At 42.1% G+C, this 24658-nt stretch overlaps 1 protein-coding gene and 1 long non-coding RNA gene across 2 annotated transcripts in view; one reads left to right on the top strand and one right to left on the bottom strand.

The window, feature by feature from the left end:
- Window positions 1–357: 357 nt before the first annotated feature.
- The window catches only part of kif19 (kinesin family member 19), a 119014-nt gene continuing 94713 nt past the window's right edge, over window positions 358–24658 (top strand). The window contains exons 1-2 of the mRNA XM_034194719.1: window positions 358–396; window positions 7782–7865. Of these exons, the coding sequence (XP_034050610.1) occupies window positions 358–396; window positions 7782–7865 (123 nt within the window). The remainder of the gene's footprint in view (window positions 397–7781; window positions 7866–24658) is intronic.
- On the bottom strand, window positions 5972–24412 carry LOC117531592. Its single transcript, XR_004566656.1, has 3 exons — window positions 24305–24412; window positions 12046–12049; window positions 5972–5983 (listed from the first exon to the last, which is right to left on the bottom strand). It is a non-coding gene; the product is annotated as an uncharacterized LOC117531592 (long non-coding RNA).

Below are 24658 nucleotides of genomic sequence, written 5' to 3'. Positions count from 1 at the left end.
CAAACGCGGCGCTGCGGACATCGGAGAGAAGCCCGGAGACGTGAAGGGTGCGGGTTTGATACCCGCCTCCAACCCGTTCTCGGTCTGCCGCAGAATGAAGTCTTAACACTGACAAGAACAGCGAATGTTCGACGCATTTTTTTTTTCGGACGGCTGTCACAGAGACAAAAGGACGGACTGAGTCCGGACTGACAGTAAGAGGTCGATAAAGTGAGAAGAGACGACGGCAGCAGCTGTTATTATTCTGAAGAGTCCCCGAGGACAAAGTCCTTCAGCTGTGATTTTTTTTGGACACACAGTCTGCAGCATGGTCCACCGTCCCCAACTTTATATCCTTCAGTCTGTCCCAAATTGACCATGAAGGACACCGGAGAGTCCAAAGACCACCAGCTAACTGTGAGTCAGGCTGAAAAATCACTCCTTTATTTTCTTCGTTTTGTCTGACTTGTTTGCTGTTTTATGCCCTGCATTTTGTCTCATATTGTCGCCTTGTCCTCCATATGTCTGAATTATTGAAACGGCTCTTTCACTTGTCTGGTCTCTTGTCCACCAATCATCCACACAGACTGAAAAAAAAAAAAAAAAAAAACAGTTTTAAAAGTATTATTTTTATGATTACTGCTTGATTGGATGAGGGAAGAGTTGATTCATTTTTGAGGCTCTGATTCAATGCATTCTGTACTTCAACATCTGACTATGACGTCACAAACAGCTCCACTCGATGGCAACCTACCATTTTTGAGCTCGTTTTGCAAATAGAATTGCCTTATTTTTTATGGTTTAGATTTAAGAAGGTGCTGCAAGCATTTGTTCAGAGATTTTGATCAACACTAACTAGCGTGATTGCCGCAACATTACATCACCACCAGCAGCCTGATTTGTTGATAGGAGGTAGATCGGATCCACGTGTTGCTGATTCTACCATCTGGGGTTGAAATTGAGACATGTAGGCTCAGGCATTATTTTATTTATTTTTCGCCCGTGCCCACCGTAGCCTTAGTTTTAGTACTTTGCTGACAGGGGCGTGCTCAGTGTGGTCTCATGATGGCATTGTGCTTTCAGAGATGCCCTTTGGCATCACATAGTTGTTACAAGTGGTTGCTTAAGTTTTGGTGCCTTTCAACCACTCTGAGGCCTCATATGCAAAGTGTGCGTACACACAAAAACCTGGTGTACATCCGTCTCCACGCCCACGTTCAGATGTATCAAAAGTGAAATGACCATGAAAATGTGCAGTTCATCACACAAAAATCCTGACTGGTGTACGCATGTTTCTACAGCTATTGTGCCACCGTCGACATGTTGAGGTGACGCAGGAAATTGGCAATAGTGTGAAAACATGAAGGCATCAGAGTGATGTGCACACCAGAACCACACTGATGAACAATTAGCCGAACACACCCACGTGTTTGCACCAATTATGTGGATGGATATAATAGCATGCACAAAGTGATGCGTAAAATGGTGCAATGGCTGCGTTACTGTTGGCTCATAAACTGATTTTGATTACCAAGGCCACTGGAGGTGTGCATAGAACTGCAGCCGACCCAGAGTGCAATGCGGCGAGGAGCCACGGGCTGTCTGTGTCCACACAGGTGCTGACCACGCTGGGCTTCCTGGCATCAGGGGCATTCCAGTGGGAGCAGGCCGATCGGTCAGGAATGTGCCAGTCAGCTTTGTGCCGAGCCACGCCAGCTGTGCGGGATGCAATCATCCGAATGTCATCACATCACATTAAAGCACATTTTGCAGTGAGAGCTGGTTTCCCTAATGTAACCGGAGCTATTGACTGCACACATATCGCTATAAAGGCACCACCACATGATGAATTTGGGCTTGTTACTCGTAATTGGAAGTATTTTCATTGCATCAATGTTCAAATCATATGTGATGCACAAATATATTGGGTTGGGTTAGGAACAGGCTGGAGGCTGGCACAGTGCGTGATGGGTGGCTGCTTGCTGTGTAAATAGTTAATTCATGTAATTGTTCCAAACAAAAACCAACGCAGGCACATTTGAGCATGTGGGCATTCAAATATGTTTTTCTGTTGAGCCGCGAAGCACCAAATTTCTCTTATCCACCGTGTGTGTGCGCTGCTGTGAGCTCACTGTGGCTGCGGCCTCACAAACACACACACACACACACAAAGGATGGGACAGAGTCTATAAAAGTCTTTTTAAAAAAGTACAAATTCTTTCACCAAAACATCAAATCGAGGCTTGCATCTTAGATGTGCCTTCTGGCAAATTGTAGCTGAACTTTCAGGTCTCCTTTTTAAGAAAATCCTCCTCTGTACCAATTCATCATGAAGCTGTATAACTGGGAAAACAAAACATCCTCATATGAAACCAATGATAATGATAATAATAATATTAAAGTAAACAGAGCTCTGCTATCAGAAAAGTATCGGTATTGGCAGATATCCAGATACAGGTATCGAGATGATCGGAAGTGAAAAATGTGGATCGTGCATCCCTAACACACACACACACACACACACACACACACACACACACACACACACACACACACACACACACACACACACACACACACACACACACACACACACACACACACACACACTCACACATGCTCCCACTAATATATTTCCCATTTATTCTGTTTAACAGGGAAGCAAATAAACTATCACTGCTTGTGTCCACGTCACTTCCAGTCATCTGTGACTCAAACTCGGTATCATTTCTTCTCTGTATTCATGTTGACTGATGTGACGGTGTGGGGAATTTACACGAATTTGCATATTTTAATAAGGATGTGGAAAAGGAGGAGCTTGGTGCGTGTGCATGCGCACTCAATTCCACGTTGATTGGGATGTACAAACGGAAAGTGCATCCATCCATGCCTACGCACACTTTGGTACATCTGAAAGTTTTGGTGCATACGCCACTTTCTGGGTTTTGGCGTACACCATGTTTTTGTAGGAAACCCATGCAAGTGTTTGTACATGAGGCCCCAGGACATTCCTCTTTGACTTCTGACATCACCAAGGTGTTTTTCTCCTTGAGAACCACTGCTCACTGGATGTTTCTTCTTCCTTGGACCAATTTACTCTCGAGATGGTTGTGTGTGAAAATCCCAGTTGATGATCAGTTTGTGAAATGCTTTAACTGGCGACTGTGCCACATTCAGAGTCATTGAAATCCCATTTTTTCCTTAGTGTGATATCCAATCCAGTCCAATCCAACTTGATTTGTAGAGCACTTTAAAAGAACAACAAAGTTAACAAAGTGCTTTCCAAATAAGACCTGAATAAAATACAACACAGGTAAAACAAAAAATAAGTAAAAAAGTGACCAACATGACTAACACTGACTAGAACAATTTTGAAATGCCTTAGAGAAAAGATGTGTTTTTAAGCGAGACTTAAAAACCTCAAAAGAAGGAGCCAGCCTAACATCCAAAGGCAACTCATTCCATAGTTTTGGGGCCACCACAGAAAAACCTCAGCCACCCCCGTGTTTCAGTCTCGACTTGGGGACATCAAGAAGTAACTGGTCAGCCGATCTGAGAGACCTTTGAGGGGTGTATACAAGGTCTGTCAATAAAGTATAGGTCTTTTTTATTTTTTTCAAAAACTATATGGATTTCATTCATATGTTTTTACGTCAGACATGCTTGAACCCTCGTGCGCATGTGTGAGTTTTTCCACGCCTGTCGGTGACGTCATTCACCTGTGAGCACTCCTTGTGGGAGGAGTCGTCCAGCCCCTCGTCGGAATTCCTTTGTCTGAGAAGTTGCTGAGAGACTGGCGCTTTGTTTGATCAAAATTTTTTCTAAACCTGTGAGGCACATCGAAGTGGACACGGTTCGAAAAATTAAGCTGGTTTTCAGTGAAAATTTTAACGGCTGATGAGAGATTTTGAGGTGATACTGTCGCTTTAAGGACTTCCCACGGAGTGGGACGTCGCGCAGCACTCCCAGGCGCCGTCATCAGCCTGTTTCAAGCTGAAAACCTCCACATTTCAGGCTCTATTGAACCAGGACGTCGTGAGAGAACAGAGAAGTTTCAGAAGAAGTCGGTTTCAGCATTTTATCCGGATATTCCACTGTTAAAGGAGATTTTTTTAATGAAAGACGTGCGGACGGGTCCGCGCGTCGGGACGCAGCCGGCGCGGTGCGGCGGCACAGGAAAAACACCTCCGTGTTGATAACCATTTGTAAAATCCAGGTGGCTTTTGATGGCTTTCAGTGGAGTGAGTATATGAGAAATTGTTTAACAGCTGGACATGTTCCAACTTGTCCTTAAGGCTTCCAACAGAGGTGTTTTTCCTGTGGCGGAGCCTCGTGGCGGCTGCGAGCCGACGCTGCAATCCGCCCGCACGTCTTTCATTAAAAAAATCTCCTTTAACAGTGGAATATCTGGATAAAATGCTGAAACCGACTTCTTCTGAAACTTCTCTGTTCTCTCACGACGTCCTGGATCAATAGAGCCTGAAATGTGGAGGTTTTCAGCTTGAAACAGGCTGACGACGGCGCCTGGGACCGTTGCGCGACATCTCACACCGTGGGACGTCCTTAAAGCGACAGTATCACCTCAAAATCTCTCATCAGCCATTAAAATTTTCACGGAAAACCAGCTTAATTTTTCGAACCGTGTCCACTTCGATGTGCCTCACAGGTTTAGAAAAAATTTTGATCAAACAAAGCGCCAGTCTCTCAGCAACTTCTCAGACAAAGGAATTCCGACGAGGGGCTGGACGACTCCTCCCACAAGGAGTGCTCACAGGCGAATGACGTCACCGACAGGCGTGGAAAAACTCACGCATGCGCACGAGGGTTCAAGCATGTCTGACGTAAAAACATATGAATGAAATCCATATAGTTTTTGAAAAAAATAAAAAAGACCTATACTTTATTGAGAGACCTCGTATATGTAAGAGGTCTGCCACATACATGGGAGCCAAGGCACTCTAAACTTTAAAAGTAAACAATAAAATTTTTAACTTAATTCTAAAATAGACAGGCAACCAGTGTAGAGAGGTAAGAACAGGGGTAATGTGCTCACATCTACGTGTTCCTGTCAGGAGATGAGCAGCAGCATTCTGGACCATTTGTAAAAGCGAAGCCTGATCAATACCAACATAAAGGGCATTACAATAATCCAGGCGAGTGGTTACAAATCCATGCAAGACTCTTTCTAAATCTCGACAAGATAAAAAAGGCTTAACTTTGGAGAGTTGCCTCAGCTGAAAAAAGCCATTTCTCACCATTGTATTTATCTGCTTGTCCATTTTAAGAGCTGAATCATATGATATGTACAGTAGTGTTCAGAACAACAGTAGTGCTATGTGACTAAAAAGATTAATCCAGGTGTTGAGTATATTTTTTATTGTCACATGGGAAACAAGGTACCAGTAGATTCAGTAAATTCTCACAAATCCAACAAGACCAAGCATTCATGATATGCACACTCTTAAGGCTATGAAATTGGGCTATTAGTAAAAAAAAAAGTAGAAAAGGGGGTGTTCACAATAATAGTAGCATCTGCTGTTGACGCTACAAACTCAAAACTATTATGTTCAAACTGCTTTTTTAGCAATCCCGTGAATCACTAAACTAGTATTTAGTTGTATAACCACAGTTTTTCATGATTCCTTCACATCTGCGAGGCATTAATTTTGTTGGTTTGGAACCAAGATTTTGCTCGTTTACTAGTGTGCTTGGGGTCATTGTCTTGTTGAAACACCCATTTCAAGGGCATGTCCTCTTCAGCATAAGGCAACATGACCTCTTCAAGTATTTTGACATATCCAAACTGATCTGTGATACCTGGTATGCGATATATATATAGTATAGTATAGTATAGCTATTAGTAAAAAAAAGTAGAAAAGGGGGTGTTCGCAATAATAGTAGTGTGGCATTCAGTCAGTGAGTTCGTCAATTTTGTGGAACAAACAGGTGTGAATCAGGTGTCCCCTATTTAAGGATGAAGCCAGCACCTGTTGAACATGCTCTTCTCTTTGAAAGCCTGAGAAAAATGGGACGTTCAAGACATTGTTCAGAAAAACAGCGTAGTTTGATTAAAAAGTTGATTGGAGAGGGGAAAACTTATACGCAGGTGCAAAAAATTATAGGCTGTTTATCTACAATGATCTCCAGTGCTTTAAAATGGACAAAAAAAAAACAGAGACGCGTGGAAGAAAATGGAAAACAACCATCAAAATGGATAGAAGAATAACCAGAATGGCAAAGGCTCACCCATTGATCAGCTCCAGGATGATCAAAGACAGTCTGGAGTTACCTGTAAGTGCTGTGACAGTTAGAAGACGCCTGTGTGAAGCTAATTTATTTGCAAGAATCCCCCACAAAGTCCCTCAGTTAAATAAAAGACGTGCAGAAGAGGTTACAATTTGCCAAAGAACACATCAACTGGCCTGAAGAGAAATGGAGGAATATTTTGTGGACTGATGAGAGTAAAATTGGTCTTTTTGGGTCCAAGGGCCGCAGACAGTTTGTGAGATGACCCCCAAACTCTGAATTCAAGCCACAGTTCACAGTGAAGACAGTGAAGCGTGGTGGTGCAAGCATCATGATATGGGCATGTTTCTCCTACTATGGTGTTGGGCCTATATATCGCATACCAGGTATCATGGATCAGTTTGGATATGTCAGAATACTTGAAGAGGTCATGTTGCCTTATGCTGAAGAGGACATGCCCTTGAAATGGGTGTTTCAACAAGACAATGACCCCAAGCATACTAGTAAATGAGCAAAATCTTGGTTCCAAACCAACAAAATGAATGCCTCGCAGATGTGAAGAAATCATGAAAAACTGTGGTTATACAACTAAATACTAGTTAAGTGATTCACAGGATTGCTAAAAAGCAGTTTGAACATAATATTTTTGAGTTTGTAGTGTCAACAGCAGATGCTACTATTATTGTGAACACCCCCGTTCTACTTTTTTTTTTTATTAATAGCCCAATTTCATAGCCTTAAGAGTGTGCATATCATGAATGCTTGGTCTTGTTGGATTTGTGAGAATCTACTGAATCTACTGGTACCTTGTTTCCCATGTAACAATAAGAAATATACTCAAAACCTGGATTAATCTTTTTAGTCACATAGCACTGCTATTATTCTGAACACTACTGTAGTTTGAACATCAGCAATTTTTCTGGACTGTGCCTACGTGCCTAAATGCATTGATATTCTGCCATGTTTGACTAGATATTTGCTTTCAAGTGCAAATGACCATTTGGTGTATGAATATGCTGCTACAGATCCAAGTATAAAACCTTGTGTTATGCAGCATAGCTCATAATGGATTGCCATTACCATGTTCCTATATTACTCTGCCCCCACTCAGAGCGTAGGTTGAAGTTCTTATTACTTCTGGCAGCAGCTTCAGTGTTTGTTCCACCCCCATTCATTGACTGTATGTCAGCAAATAGTTCATTACAATGTTCCAGAGCCAAACATGACATCTGCACTTATTTTGTTTAGGCTAACAGCTGAAAATCAATGTGTTGTGATATGTATGGTATTGTGGAGTTGGTGTATCACTACACCCCTACTTGGGGAGCAATATTAGGTTGCTGAAAATACAACGGCATTTGCATTAACATCTGCACAAGCACTTCTTTTTTGTTGTAAAGAAAGATGCTTACTGTAAAAGCTGAAATAGGAATGTGTGCCTTTACTGTTTCTTCCCCTAAAAGCAGCGTTTATTTAATCACTCCTTTCCATCCGGCAAAGGGAAATCAGATTTGGAGTAAATTCAAGGGCAAGTAACACGGCTCTGTGTGCTGCAGGTTGCTTTGAGGATCCGACCCCTCAGCGATGCTGAGCAGGAGGAGGCGGGTACTACCATCGTGGCCCACAGAGTGGACGACCAGGTCAGACGAGTGTTAATGTCCTGCTGTGTGTGCTGTGTGCTTGTGAGCCAGTAGAGTTTCTTCTTGAGGTTTGGTGCCTGTGTGTCAGAATTTTCATCTGGCCCGTCATGAGTCCGCACAGATAAGGTGTCAGTGGGAGCCTCAGTTTATCCATCACTTCTGTTCAAACCCAACTAATTCAGCTCCTTCAATACCTGCAATTTAATTTCCTCTCAACAACAGGTCTGTTCTGACACTCACTCACAATGTTGCAGTGCCTCAGTGCATTTGTCGGACTTGAATGATCACAAAGTGTTCTGGTTAGAGCTGCCGATAGATTTTGTAATCAATTAATCGAGGAGTAAGACTTTATTATGCAAAACCTCAAAACAAATGAAAGGCATCACAGGACTGATGCATACCCCCTGTGCACTCTCCACACTGATACACACGCACACACACACACACATATATATATATATATATATATATATATATATATATATATATATATATATATATATATATATATATACGTACACTCAACAAAAATATAAACGCAACACTTTTGGTTTTGCTCCCATTTTGTACGAGATTAACTCAAAGATCTAAAAGTTTTTCCACATACACAATATCACCACGAGCATGACGAGCATGCAGATGAGCTTCCCTGAGACGGTTTCTGACAGTTTGTGCAGAAATTCTTTGGTTATGCAAACCGATAGTTTCAGCAGCTGTCCGAGTGGCTGGTCTCAGACGATTTTGGAGGTGAACATGCTGGATGTGGAGGTCCTGGCCTGGTGTGGTTACACGTGGTCTGCGGTTGTGAGTCTGGTTGGATGTACTGCCAAATTCTCTGAAACGCCTTTGGAGACGGCTTATGGTAGAGAAATGAACATTCAATACACGAGCAACAGCTCTGGTTGACATTCCTGCTGTCAGCATGCCAATTGCACGCTCCCTCAAATCTTGCGACATCTGTGGCATTGTGCTGTGTGATAAAACTGCACCTTTCAGAGTGGCCTTTTATTGTGGAAGGTCTAAGGCACACCTGTGCACTAATCATGGTGTCTAATCAGCATCTTGATATGGCACACCTGTGAGGTGGGATGGATTATCTCAGCAAAGGAGAAGTGCTCACTGTCACAGATTTAGACTGGTTTGTGAACAATATTTGAGGGAAATGGTGATATTGTGTATGTGGAAAAAGTTTTAGATCTTTGAGTTCATCTCATACAAAATGGGAGCAAAACCAAAAGTGTTGCGTTTATATTTTTGTTGAGTGTATATATATTTACATATATACAAGGTCTGTTAGAAAAGTAACAGACCTTTTTATTTTATGCAAAAAATATATGGATTTGATTCATATGTTTTTACGTCAGCCAAGCTTGAACCTTCGTGCGCATGCGTGAGTTTTTTCATGCCTGTCGGTTGCGTCATTCGCCTGTGGGCAGGCTTTGAGTGAGCACTGGTCCACCCCTCTCGTCGTTTTTTTCATTGCGAGGAAATGGAATGATTTGGGCTTTGTTCCATCAGAATTTTTCAGAAACTGTTAGAGACAGGCAGCTGGAAACCATTCGGAAAATTCACATGGCTTTCGGTGAAAAGTTTATGGGCTTCACAGAGATTAAGGAGTGTTACTACCACTTTAAGGACGGCCCACAATGTCGCGCCGCACTCCGAGCCGCGATCAACAGGCAGAAACCACCAGATCATTTCTAAACGGATGGCTGTTTGGACCGTCGTGTGCAATTTCTCTGGTTATCACAAGAGCTGGACATCAGCCATTTTCCGGCAGATTTCACTTTTAACAAGAGATTTTGTCATGGAAAGCCGCATAGAGGCTTCGTGCGTCACAACGGATTCGCTGATGGAGCGAGACAAAGAACACCTCCGTTTTGGAGTGTCAGAGGACAAGTTGGGACATGCCCAGCTCTCCACAATTTCTCTTATACTCACTCGACTGGTAAGCCACTGAAAGCCGAGATAGGCACGCGCAGCAAAAAACACCTCTGTCTTGGAAGTCTCACAGGACATGTTGGGGCATGTCCAGCTGTTTCACAATTTCTCGGATACTCACTCGACTGAAAGGCATCGAAAGCCGTCTGAATCTTCTGAATGGTTTCCAACACGGAGGTGTTTTTTTTTGCTGCGCGTCCTGAGCTCCTTCGTGCCGACCCGCGAAATCCTCCGCACGTCTTTCATTACAAAATCTCCTGTAACAGTGGAATGTGCCGCAAAAGTGCTATGTCCCGCTCTGTTGCCATTTCTGTGGTAGTCACATGTTGTCCCAGATCAACACAGCGTTCAGTTTAGAAATGATCTGGTCGTTCCAGCCTGTCGAATGGCTGCTCGGCGTGCCCTCCGCCACTGTGAGCCGTCTTTAAAAAGGTTTTAACACTCCTTAATCCGCGTGACGCTGACAGAATCTTCACCGATATCCATCTGAATCTTTCGAATGGTTTCCAACTGCCTGTCTCTAACAGTTTCTGAAAAACATTTCATGGAGCAAAGCGGCAGTCTCTCAGCAAGTTCTCAGACAAAAGAAATCCGACGGGAGGGGTGGACCATCACAAATATTTTAGTGATCAATATGATTTTTGAGCAGATCTCTTGCCGCACTGATAGTGGAGATTTTATGCTCAACATGTTTTATGAGCTGTGTTTTGTTTGATATTGACCTTTGACTAATCTATATTATCATAGTCAAGTGGCCTCTGTGTGCGTGCATGTGTGTGGCTTTGATCACGGCAAAACCGGGGACAGTTGACATTTGCCGTTTGGTATGCTTTTGTATTTTGTGTCAGGGATGAATGCTGCAAAAACAGAAAGTTGTTAAGACAAATATTTTTGGAGAAATTAGCAATTTTAGCTAACCAATAAACAATGGATGTTGGGCTTCAGTGCATCATGGACGTTTGGGGTTTTAAATGTTGTTATTGTGGTTCATGTTAGTTTAACATGTTGTTAGTGTTATTGATTTATTGTGTTTTTGTAGCTCAGTTGGTTAGTTCATTTAGTTTGTCAGTTAGTTAGTTTAGTTTTGTTGCTGGTACCATAAGTGAGAAGTGTATTGTGTCTGATGTCTTTCGCCATGTCTCTGGTTGTGTCTAAAATTAGAAGCACCTGCTTGTGGCAAAATGCAGACAAGACAAGTCTCCAGAAAAGTTTGTTCTAGAGACCATAACTTTTTTGTTTTGTTTTTGGTACCAGGCTGTAAACATGTTTATTTCTGTGATAAAAGTGTGAATTGTAATGTGTGTCTGTGGAGACCAGCTTCAAACTATCTTAGTTAGTATATGTTCTGAAAATCATTCATCCAGTTTAATTACAAAAAAGACATTACTGTTTGTCATTACCATCCTGTTTGTAGGACAGTGGACCAGTTCTTTACCCTTGCGAGGATATTAGAAGGGTCCTTGGGCGTATCACCAGTGACTCTACTTGGAAAATGTGTACAACTGGAAAACAGAAAAGACGGGGCTATTTGCACAGTCGGCATGAGAGTGGAGGGCAGGTGACCACAGTCGAGCCGGCTGCCACAATGTCTATGTGCCCCACGAGTGTGCCGTTACCAAGCAACACATGTGGACAAGCAACGTTGTCAGGTGCGACTGAGGTGACTGGAGTGTGATCGCTGTCCAGCGCAGCACGCATCTGGACAGCTGTAATGTCCAGCTGGAACAACTGACCGCTGTGTAAGCACAACTCAGCTGGAGGACATAGCTCGTGCCATCAACAACATGAAGAACACTCCATGCTCTTGTCAGTTCCAGTTGACAGCGGCTCAGTGCACGTGACATGTTAAATTAAAAACACAGAGCACAGGAAAATTAAACAAATACATACAACAATAACTACATACATAATTACATCACAAACATAAATAATCACATAACAAAGGAACAGAGAGTGACACTTTTGTCTTTGAGCTGAGTTTGTTCTGTAAGGTGGGCATGTCCACGCCAGCCGCTGATGTTGGGATCTGTGGACCCGCAAGTCACAGCTGGAGAACACATACCGTGTTATGAAGGACATCACCTGACGACACTCCACGAGAGACGTGTGCGTGTGCATGCTGTCCTCACGTGGAAATACATGAAAACACATCGCCTTTGCAATGGGCAGGAGTGACCGTGTCAGCGTGCACATCGGCAGGCTGTACCATGTGAAAAGAATCATCTGAACATGTGTACACTCAGCTGGTGATCTGAATGTCACATCACCCATGTCAGCTATGGTCCACATGATGCGGTGACCTTCAGCGCACTGCTCTCTGGGCACTCGCCACTTGTTCGACACGCTGGGCCGGCAGATGATAAGAGTGCACTGCTTCATCATGTCATTTCATGACTTGACGTCATATACAGAGGAACAGAAGGTTCATACTTGTATTGTCCACTCGATAAGAGGGATTAAATATTAGAAATTGCGTTTGTTTTTTTGGGGGGGTTTTTTGGTGTGTGGTTTTTCTTCCCCCACAGCAGCGGCACAATGTTCCAGGTGCTCGCACTGTGTTCGAAAGCGATATCGTTCATGCCTGTCCGACCGTGTGTCCCTCCTGACAGCTGATGGAATCTTTCACGGTTCCCCATTTTGTTTGTATTTTGCATTTTTTTTTTTTTTGACTGGGCTCTGCTTCTTTCGCCCACCTTTGTGTTCTGTGTGAAGGAGCCATTAGGATTATCTGGACAGCTGTCAGAATGCAGTGAGAATATGATGAATGCACTTACATTGCAGAATGAGCAAGGTCCGATTGCAGGTCAAGTAAATATATTCCAGCAGCACTCGTGGTGCATTCAGGCACTGTCGGGACATTCAGCCAGGCTCTGATGAGGTGGATCATTTCGAACTGCCCTCGAACGCGATCAGAATACTTCGAATGCCGTTTTCATGCAGTACGAATATTTAGATTTCAGTCAGACAGCACTCTGACTGCCGTTTGATAATTTTCCACCTCGACTGTACCTCTACTGTTTTGCACATGTGCAGAACATTCGGGGTAGCCACAGGAATTTGCCCGACTGTTTAGACTGCTCTCAGACTGCTGTCTGACGTCCTCAAATGAACCTTGACACTTCCGGAATGTGTGTCAAACTTCCATTCGGACGGCTTTTGGCCTCATTCAATATCTAGTGTGATGGGGCTATGAAGAAAGAGCTGAACCAGAAGGTGAGACTCTAAATTTACCGGTTGATTTACACTCCAATCTTCACCTATAGTCAGGAACTTTGTGGAATGACTGAAAGAATAACATCACGAACACAAGCAGTGGAAATGCATCAGACATCTGGGTTTACACTCAGGGACAGGGCAAGAAGCTCAACTATCAGTGAGAGACTCAGAGTAGAGCCACTGCTTGCTAGCACTGGATGGAGCCAGCAGAGGTGGTTCGGCATCTGGTCAGGATGCCCCCGATCATCTTCCAAGGGAGGTCTTCCAGGCATCTCCAACTGGGAGGAGACCTCAGGGAAGACTCGGGCCATGCTGGAGGGATTATATTTCCCATTTGACTTGGATACTCCTCGGGATCCCCCAGGAAGTGTTATGGTACTTGTCTGAGGATAGGGACGTGTGCGATAAGCTGTTTAGTCTACTGCCACCGCCACCCGGACCCAGATAGGCAGCAGCATCAATTAAGGAATGGACATTACTGTATATACTGTGTAATGGTTTCCAAACACTTAGTTATCAGTTAATTATTACGCTTTAAAAATCTAATGATTGAAATCAGTTTAAATGGCTGTTCAGTGACAGGTTAGCTCAACCATTTCTTGTGCACGTGAGTATATTTTCAACCATATTGCACCAGAGTGTCGTTTATTTGTTAGGGCATCTTTCTTCATGTCATATGAAGGACTTTTGAGCATTTCTTTAACAATAGGTGGAAAACAGAAACATTATTATTGTTATTATTATTATTATTATTATTATTGTTAGGTTATTTTTCCTTGTCAGCTGCCCATACATAGTAGCAGATCTATCTTCACCTGCGCTGCTTCTGTTGGTCTCAATATGAGACCATTTACAGCAGCATCAACAGTGAGTGAGGGATGATCATGATAGTGTAAACAGTAATGAGCATCTTCTTTGGAGAGCACTGTGCTGTCTCTCACTCTGGAAATGAATGATGCAGTAGTTGCCGCATTGGAGGTGGTAAAATGTTCTTAATGAAGCCAGAGAACAACAACAAAGCTGTCACACCTCAGAGTGTCTCAAATTTGCCTCAGTAAACCAGTGACAAACACTGGCGGCAAGCATCCACATGGAGGAGGCGATTTCTTCTTGGTTTCCTTCTCCTAAAGCTTTTCCTGGAGTACATTTGTGAAAGGTCTGCTAATCCACAGCAGCCAAGACCTGCTGGCTTGTTTACCCATCTTCTCGGAAGTAATTCAATTGCTCCAAGTATTCAGAACAACATCAGCACTTCTCTCTTCCATGACATCATTAAAACAGGCTTGGACCCAAGGGGATTAGAACATACGGGAAGACATGATGCTGACACAGCCTCAAGGATACTTTGTTACTGTCTCCAGCTCGAGCAAATCCCAGCTTCTGTACTGACTGAGGCAGATAAGCAATCATAGTGTTTTCAGCTAAGAGTCTAATTTCAAACTGGTGTTGCTGTATGGTTGCTAGGGGCTCACCTATTTTTAAGTCTACCACACTCGGCCCAGAGGTTTAGTTGGATTTGCAATACACACATTATTAAAACAGTGGGATTCCACACATCTAACTTCATTTTCAGTTTATTTTCATTTATGTAGCGCTAAATCACAACAGAGTTGCCTCAAGGCGCTTCACACAAGTAAGGTCGAACCTTACCAACCCCCAGAGCAACAGTGGTAAGGAAAAATTCCCTCTGAGGAAGAAACCTCAGGCAGAACCTGAGGCTAACTGAACCAGTGATTCAGCTGAGACCGTAGCCCACTTCAGTAATGCAATAAACATACAAAATAACACATTGTTTTTACCGTTCAATGCATCCAAAAGCCACATCAATACGTTTATCATCCCAGAGATATGGAAAAGCAGCTGTATTGAGATCAAGTTCAAGTTCAACTTTATTTGCCATATGCAGTATTAAAACCACATTGGAAAAATGGTGCAAGGAGCTCAAAAGTGCACTAGCAAGACATACACAAACAATAAAAGACATAAAAAAATGCCATAAAAAATGACAAAGCCACAAAATAATTTAAGATACATTTAAAACTAATCAAAGAGTGTTGATTATTGCCACAGCTTGTGGGAAGAAACTTTTTCTATAACGTGTTGCCCCACATTTAATAGACCGATAGCGCCTACCCGAGGGAAGAAGCTCAAACAGGTCCCTGGTGGGATGCAGGAGGTCTTTAGTAATAGCCAAAGACCAGGATTGAAGCCTTTTTTTGTCAATGTCCTTCAGGACAGACAGTTGATCAGATGATTGTCTTGCTTGTTTTGATGGCGGCCATAATACGTTTACGACATTGCCGACCATACATCATTTTACAACAGTGTGAAGGCCCCCTGACACTTGCATGCACTCTGCCGTGCATGAGAGTAAACTCATCTCAGACTTGTTCAAAACCATTGTAAACTGTGCGCAGCTTCGTGCCAGTGTGCAAAAACTTTTGAAATTTTCAAAATCTCCATCACGGATTAATTACGCGAGCTTCACGTGAACATTACGCAAACAATTCAAAAACACTGCATGTGAGCACTAGTGATTGCGTCAGCTGACCACATCAGAGCGTAGCTCGTCTGAACGATTATAACGCGATGTTAAATCTATCATGAACATACTTTTACAGCTACTCACAAGAAGGAATGAACATGCAGCTTTTTACCAAGCCATTACAGCATAAACATGACAAATAGTTACCTTTTTAGACAAAAAGCTCTGATTAGAGGTATTTTCAACAGCCAACTCCTACAGAAAATGATTAATCCGCCATATAATAATTATTTTATATACACAGCGTCCAGTGCACAATGTGTGGCATCCAGTGGAACAAAGTGCAGCGTCCAGCTGGGAACACAGCGGGTGGGATCGTCATGATGATCTGCATGCAAGTGCATGGATCAAAGTTGTGCAAGTGTCAGGACACCTTGACTGACGTCATTCATTAGTAAATTTGCATTCAAATTTAACATGCATGCAAAGGGGTTTAGTCAAATATCATTAGACATTAAAACAAACAAACAAATAAAACAAATAAACAAACTAGCGAACCGTGCTTGTAGAGCACAAACCTCCATCAACACTACTTTCCAGTTTCACAAATTTTTACCTTAAATAAAATGTTAAAGGTCAGAGTCCTGTTAGAAGTGGCTTTTCATAAGCTAAAATGTGAGGAGTATGTACACTCAACAAAAATATAAATGCAACACTTTTGGTTTTGCTCCCATTTTGTATGAGATGAACTCAAAGATCCAAAACTTTTTCCACATACACAATATCACAATTTCCCTCAAATATTGTTCACAAACCAGTCTAAATCTGTGATAGTGAGCACTTCTCCTTTGCTGAGATAATCCATCCCACCTCACAGGTGTGCCATATCAAGATGCTGATTAGACACCATGATTAGTGCACAGGTGTGCCTTAGACTGTCCACAATAAAAGGCCACTCTGAAAGGTGCAGTTTTGTTTTATTGGGGGGGGGGATACCAGTCAGTATCTGGTGTGACCACCATTTGCCTCATGCAGTGCAACACATCTCCTTTGCATAGAGTTGATCAGGTTGTCAATTGTGGCCTGTGGAATGTTGGTCCACTCCTCTTCAGTGGCTGTGCGAAGTTGCTGGATATTGGCAGGAACTGGTACACGCTGTCGTATACGCCGGTCCAGAGCATCCCAAACATGCTCAATGGGTGACATGTCCGGTGAGTATGCCGGCCATGCAAGAACTGGGACATTTTCAGCTTCCAAGAATTGTGTACAGATCCTTGCAACATGGGGCCGTGCATTATCCTGCTGCAACATGAGGTGATGTTCTTGGATGTATGGTACAACAATGGGCCTCAGGATCTCGTCACGGTATCTCTGTGCATTCAAGATGCCATCAATAAAATGCACCTGTGTTCTTCGTCCATAACAGACGCCTGCCTGCCCATACCATAACCCCACCGCCACCATGGGCCACTCGATCCACAACATTGACATCAGAAAACCGCTCACCCACATGACGCCACACACGCTGTCTGCCATCTGCCCTGGACAGTGTGAACCGGGATTCATCCGTGAAGAGAACACCTCTCCAACGTGCCAAACGCCAGCGAATGTGGGCATTTGCCCACTCAAGTCGGTTACGACGACGAACTGGAGTCAGGTCGAGACCCCGATGAGGACGAGCATGCAGATGAGCTTCCCTGAGACGGTTTCTGACAGTTTGTGCAGAAATTCTTTGGTTATGCAAACTGATTGTTTCAGCAGCTGTCTGAGTGGCTGGTCTCAGACGATCTTAGAGGTGAACATGCTGGATGTGGAGGTCCTGGGCTGGTGTGGTTACACGTGGTCTGCGGTTGTGAGGCTGGTTGGATGTACTGCCAAATTCTCTGAAATGCCTTTGGAGACGGCTTATGGTAGAGAAATGAACATTCAATACACGAGCAACAGCTCTGGTTGACATTCCTGCTGTCAGCATGCCAATTGCACGCTCCCTCAAATCGTGCGACATCTGTGGCATTGTGCTGTGTGATAAAACTGCACCTTTCAGAGTGGCCTTTTATTGTGGGCAGTCTAAGGCACACCTGTGCACTAATCAGCATCTTGATATGGCACACCTGTGAGGTGGGATGGATTATCTCAGCAAAGGAGAAGTGCTCACTATCACAGATTTAGACTGGTTTGTGAACAATATTTGAGGGAAATGGTGATATTGTGTATGTGGAAAAAGTTTTAGATCTTTGAGTTCATCTCATACAAAATGGGAGCAAAACCAAAAGTGTTGCATTTATATTTTTGTTGAGTGTATTTAGTTCATGCACTCAAATTGAAGTTTTTTTTTTGTGGTGTAGTCAAGTTTTTTGTTGTTATTGTTGCTGGTTTTTTTTTTTTTTACTTTTTTGGCTTCTGAATTCTTTTTCAGATAATTTTCACAGAACATTAGTAATTTCTGCACAGTTAGTCATTGCTTTTTGGCACTTGGTTTCCAACTGGAAGACAACTGGAAGACAAACAGGCATAAAATTGGAACCTCCATCCAATTTTGGTGGTGTAGGTAAATCCATAACAGAAAAATGAGAGTGATTGAGGCACTTTTGATTGCGATATAATGCAAAATGTACACCAAATGGGCTTTCAATATTAAATTAAAATATCCTCAAAGTCCACAATCCAAATCAAATACAGCTGAAACTTTGTCAAGTGATAGTGAGTGTCAGTCTGCACCTCACTTTCAAATATGAGAGTGATTGGGGCACATTTGATTAAGATATAATGTAAAATATATTAAATGGGGTTTTCAGTGTTAAATTTAAATGGCCACAAAATCTGTAATCTGGATCAGATCCAGATAAAGGATACCATCCTACATACATCTCAAATATGAAAGACATTTGATCTTCTTTGACAGAGTTATGAATTTTTTAAAATTCATCCAATGCTAAAGGATAGGGATTTTTTTAAAATTTGTCAAGCATTTACCTGACTTTGACCTCTGACCTGTGGTCTTGAAAATTTAATCAGTTCAGGGTATGAATCCTCTCTAAAAAATTCACAATGATATGGAAAATTCTGGGTTAGAGGCTGTTCATAAACAGACAAACAAACAAATAAACAAACAAACAGGGTGAAATCATAACCTCTGCCCGACTTCTTTTGCGGAGATAAAAAGCCTGTGAATCATGCGGCAAATGGCCCATTGAAATGGCAAAAGGACCAATGCGCTCAGCACCGAGGGGTCAACTGGCCCTTTCACATTTTTTACCGGCTGAATCACTGTCGTGATAATGCATCACTTGCGCTGCTCTGAAATGATAAGGAGAGATTATAGCTGGTTTTAAAAAATGAGTATGCATGCATTTACTTGCCACCTCAGTCCTTTTGTAACTAATTGTGTGTTGCATACTGATTGCTATTTGGGAGACACGCCGTCAGACAGCCACCATATGGTTCCAGGTCATGCTCAGACAGATTACCGAGGTTGCTGGTAGCTCACTTGGCTGATCGGATGGGAGTTGCTAGATTTGGCTGTCCTGGCAGAAAGCATACAGTTCCAAGCTGGCTAAGCTGGGTTTTAGCTCAGCTTAAACCTGCTGCCACCTGCTCTGACTCCCCCCAGCTTACTCTTCCTCCAGCGATAGCTTCAGGGGATCCGCCTCTGGCTGTCACTGACTGCCTGTTTACACACATTGAGCTTTTCTTGTCGAGTGAGTGGCGCATTAATCAGGCACTGTAAGGTTGTTTTTTTGAATGAGGCATTCGTGTGATTCCAGCTACGCTATTGTTATTCAGCCACGGTCATGTCGTTAGATGGATTGATCTTCTGGATAGAAAGGGATTTTCATGTTGCCAACATATTTTGGAAATGAGGTTGATTGTAACCGAGGAGGTAAAATATGAGCTGCAGATATCTTAAATCAGGAGTCTGAAACTCATGGCTAAACCACATGAGACAGTAATATGTGGTCCAATTAATTTGCTGGAAAATTCAGTAATTGTCTTTTTCTTAGAATAAAGGTGAATGATGTTTGATTTTCAAAAGTGCCATAGGAGCACAGCACTAGAAGGTTAGCATTAGCACGTAATGATGTGTTATCATTGAGCCTTCTGACTCAGAAACAACAGAAATTTAGTAACATGTATTTATATATTTATTTGCTTTAGGATTCATTGTGGTGTCATGATACTGTATATGCTGAAATTAGTGCTTTGCTACTTGGCTTATATTATTTCACAACATTAATATTTTTAGTACATTATTTACAGCAACTGGACTGCAGGTGTTTGGTTTATAGCACCATCTTTGTTTTCCTGTTCAATCTGTGTCAAAGCCGTGGGGAAATTTACTCCAATTGAGCAATTATGTTACTATAACAGCCCCATCTTCGAGATCTGTAGTGTGCGATCAAAAGACAATAGCGCAGTAGCAGTTGGGGCATGTTTACATGAAATATTTTTCTTGTTTCTTTCTGTTTTTCTTTTTGCTTATTGCTGACAAATTAGGCCATATTTCTTTTCTGCCACCTGATTCTGTTTTTTTCTCTCTGTTTGAGGTGCAGCTCCATCCAGAGATGGGAGTGGGTGTCTTCTTCTACAGGCCTTTTGTTCTGTGCACCAGCATGGACTCCTAATATTTCCCAAAATTTCCTCTATATTCGTATTGCCAATTGTGTCAGTAGGATGGCCCAAGCAGAGGGTCACCCCTCTGAGTCTGGTCTGCTTGAGGTTTCTTCCTCAAATCATCAGAGGGAGTTTTTCCTTACCACTGTCGCCTGTGTGCTTGCTCTAGGGGTTAGTAAGGTTAGACCTTACTTGTGTGAAGCACCTTGAAGCAACTTTGGTGTGATTTGGCGCTATATAAATTGAAATTGAACATAATCTGAGTGCATTATGGGTGGAAATGGGGTATGTCTTGATTTTCTTAATTAGTCATGGGCAGTAAGGTGAAGCTTCATATTTTTTCCATTTGTGTTTACTTTTATTACATTTTGTGGTTGTTTTCATTTCACTTTCATTGTGTACATGCATTGTCAACCCGCGTGTGTTCAGCATATCTGCCTCATAAACTAATCATGACCACACAAATGACTGCAGTTATACTTGCTGCTTACACAACATGGGTGCCAGGCTTGAAAACAGCAACTGCCTTGGTTATATACTTGGAAAGATATTTTTTCATGTGCACGTGATAGCTTTTGCAATTATTAATATAACTTTTCTTGTGGATTTATAAAAATAAATAATATACAGTGCAAAAGGTTTAGCTTGTTAAATGTGCAGAAAACCTTTAAAAATACTGAAAAGCTGCTAAATGTCTTATTTATAAATAAATAGTTTTTACTTTTTGGTGATAAAACCTTTATGTTGTCTTCTGCACATTGGTAGAAAACTGAGTTGCATTTATTCAGACTTTTATAATTGTATTACTGAGTTATTGTCTGCAACTGTCTTGTGTTGCCATTAATAATAAATTCTTATTTCTATAGTGTAAGTTGAATACACAATAAAATGTAATTTATGTCACAAGTACACCTACAAAGAAATATTTTATTATTATTATTTTTATTTTATTTATTTATTTATTTATTTATTTATTTATTTTTGGAGAAATTAAGTTTGTAACATGAAACAGATTTCTGTCTTAAATTACAGTGAGAAAAATAAGCATTTGAACACCCTGCGATTTTGCAATTCTCCCACTTAGAAATCATGGAGGGGTCTGAAATTTTCATCTTAGGTGCACGTCCACTGTGAGAGACATCTAAAAAAAAAAAAAATCGGAAATCACAATGTATGTTTTTTTCATAATTTATTTGTATGTTACTGCTACAAATAAGTATTTGAACCCCTACCAACTAGTAAGAATTCTGGCTCTCACAGACTGTTAATTTTTCTTTAAGAAGCCCTCTTATTCTGCACTCTTTACCTGTATTAATTGCACCTGTTTGAACTTGTTACCTGTCTAAAAGACACCTGTTCACACACTTAATCAATCACACTCCAACCTGTCCACCATAGCCAAGCCCAAAGAGCTGTCTAAGGACACCAGGGACAAAACTATAGACCTGCACAAGGCTGGGATGGACTACAGGACAACAGGCAAGCAGCTTGGTAGAAGACAACAACTATTATGATTATTTATTAGAAAGTGGAAGAAACACAAAATGACTGTCAATCTCTCTCGGTCTGGGATTCCATGCAAGATCTCCCTTTGTGGGGTAAGGATGATTCTGAGAAAAATCAGAACTACACAGGAGGACCTGGTCAATGACCTGAAGAGAGCTGGGACCACAGTCACAAAGATTACATTAGTAACACATGATGCTGTCATGGTTTAAAATCTTGCAGGGCTCAAGCCAGCACATGTCCAGGCCCGTTTGAAGTTCACCAGTGACCATCTGGATGATCCAGAGGAGGCATGGGAGAAGGTCATGTGGTCAGATGAGACCAGAATAGAGCTTTTTGGAATCAACTCCACTTACCATGTTTAGAGGATGAGAACAACCCCAAGAAAACCATCCCAACCATGAAGCATGGGGGTGGAAACATCATACTCTGGGGGTGCTCTTCTGCAAAGGGGACAGGACGACCACCGTATTGAAGGGAGGATGGATGGGCTCATGTATTGTGAGATTTTGGCAAACAACCTCCTTCCCTCAGTAAGAGCATTGAAGATGGGTCATGGCTGGGTCTTCCAGCATGACAGTGACCCCAAACACACAGCCAGGGCAACTAAAGCCGGGTTCACATGGATATTCCTGCCGTGTGTGGTGTGTTCAGAGCGCTCTGATCTGCTCGGAAGGGCGTCAGGAGCGCTCCGATCGCAAATCGGGGATATTCAACATGTTGGTTTTTTTTGGCCAGATATCGCAGCGTGTGTTGTGTCCTCCGACCACAAACGAGCACGCAGCCTGCTGAATGTGATGTGCAGCCAATCAGAAAGCGAGGTGACGGACATATGGAGTGGAAAATAAAATCAAAACAGCTGTTCTGACTTACCATAAGGTCCGGTGGTCACACTGTCTCCACTTCTTTAAAGAACGCCTTGTCTTTTTCTTTTTGTATCGTTTATTCCCTCTGTTTTAAATAGTCCACAAAGTACCTCCGTTTGTTTACTCTGAAGTCACGTTTAATCTCGAGAGATTTTTGCGAGATTTCCTGTGTGAACTGTAAATGTTCGTGTGTGAAATCTGTTCGTGTGTGGTGTTGTTGTTATTACCGTGTGGCTGGACACCACACACTGTACGACCAAACCTGTTAGATCCATGATTTTTTATCTTCACGTGTGTGGTCTCTCAGGTTTTGGAAACCTAAAGATAATTTTAAAATCCTGTCGTGTGAACCAGGCTTCAGGAGGGGCTCTGTAAGAAGCATTTCAAGGTCCTGGAGTGGCCTGGCCAGTCTCCAGATCTGAACTCAATAGAAAATCTTTGGAGGGAGCTGAAACTCCAAACCTGAAAGATTTGGAGAAGATATGTATGGAGGAGTGGACCAAAATCCCTGCTGCAGTGTGTGTAAACCTGGTGAAAAACTACAGGAAACGTTTGACCTCTGTAATTGCAAAGGCTACTGTACCAAATATTAACATTGATTTTCACAAGTGTTCAAATACTTATTTGCAGCAGTAACATACAAATAAATTATAAAAAAAAAATCATACATTGTGATTTCCAGATTTTTTTTAGATCATGTCTCTCACAGTGGACATGCAAAAATTCAGACCCTTCCATGATTTCTAAGTGGGAGAACTTGCAAAATCGCAGGGTGTTCAAATACTTATTTTCCTCACTGTAAACACACACGCACATCTTTCATTTGATTTTTGTTGTCTATACATTTCAAATTAGATTTTCTTTTAGAGACACAGATAAAAACAAACATACAAACAATTTTTTTTTTTTTGGTCAGAATTCTAGAGCCCTAAAGGTAAAGGTGTGTTTATGTCGATGTGGTATAGACGGTGGCTCAACCTCATGAATGAGACGCCTGAAAGGTTTATCAGTTTATCTCTCTGAGCTGCAGACTGTTGTAGCCTTGGAAGGCTTTCAGTTAATTGTCAGGAAAAATCAGCAAGACTGTAATTAGCTATGGCTACGCTATGGCTTTAGTTGCAGAGAGCAGCTGTGTTTTCCTTTTGAAATTCTTTCCAGGAGTGTGTAATGTGACTGGTGTTATTGAGCATGCTTGTCAATGGTACCTGAGTGTTGACTGCCTGCAGGATGTGTCTGTCTGAGCTTTCGAACTTATTTAGCATGTGTTCGGGAAAGCTGGCCTGTCAGTAGTACACAGTTGGGAGGCTTTACAGTGAGGCCATGTATCCATGGAGACGCCTCCACAAGGTCAGGGCCATTGTTGGTGTTTGTTTTGATGTTGTTGTTATTTCTGTTTCTCAGTTGTACAGACATCCATACCGGAGAGTAATGTTGCCTTGACAAAACCGTCATCTGTCATTTGCAGTAGTGGACGGTAGGTGACAACGTGAGACACTGTTATTTCTCTATGTTTATGAGACACACGGCAATTTACTTAATTTAAAAGACACTAACAATTTTAGCATTTTTGCAGAGGTTTATATTTACCCCCCTCACATTAGCTACCAGAGACAGATGCAAAGCGACAAGCTGCCATTCATTTTCTACCAGAGTGGGTGTGGCACAGAGACGAGAAGCCTGTGCAGGACCAAAATAGACAAGAAGTCTATTTTTTGCAAATACTGAGTGACACAACACTGTGACATGCAGTGTGATAAACATTGGTTGCTCGCTTGAACAAAAAGAATCCAAGATGGCAGAGCATGCTACATGACAACTGTGTTTCTGTATGGATCTATTATGTTTGGCATTTTTTCCTCTTGTAGTTTGTGAAGGTTAGTGAGAAATATGTACACTTGTAAATCTAAAATGCTGTTTTGTAACTAGATAATACTACTAAAAGATGTCTTATGGTGATGTTAGCAAGCTAACTAGTGATACAGGCACATCACTAATAGTGGAGTTTTTTAAAATTAGATTTTGAGAAAATCTCTGTTTATGTACAGATATTTGAGTCTGTTAAGTTCAACAGCATAAAGGCTTCTCTGTCAGAAAACAACAACAAAAACCAGACTCAGGGACTGGTGCATTCTTATTCCGTAAAGAGAAATCCAGCCAGCAAGCCACCA

The sequence above is a fragment of the Thalassophryne amazonica genome, chromosome 18 (assembly GCF_902500255.1).
Source record: "Thalassophryne amazonica chromosome 18, fThaAma1.1, whole genome shotgun sequence".
Lineage (NCBI taxonomy): Eukaryota > Metazoa > Chordata > Actinopteri > Batrachoidiformes > Batrachoididae > Thalassophryne > Thalassophryne amazonica.
This window is presented reverse-complemented; position numbering and strand designations above follow the sequence as displayed.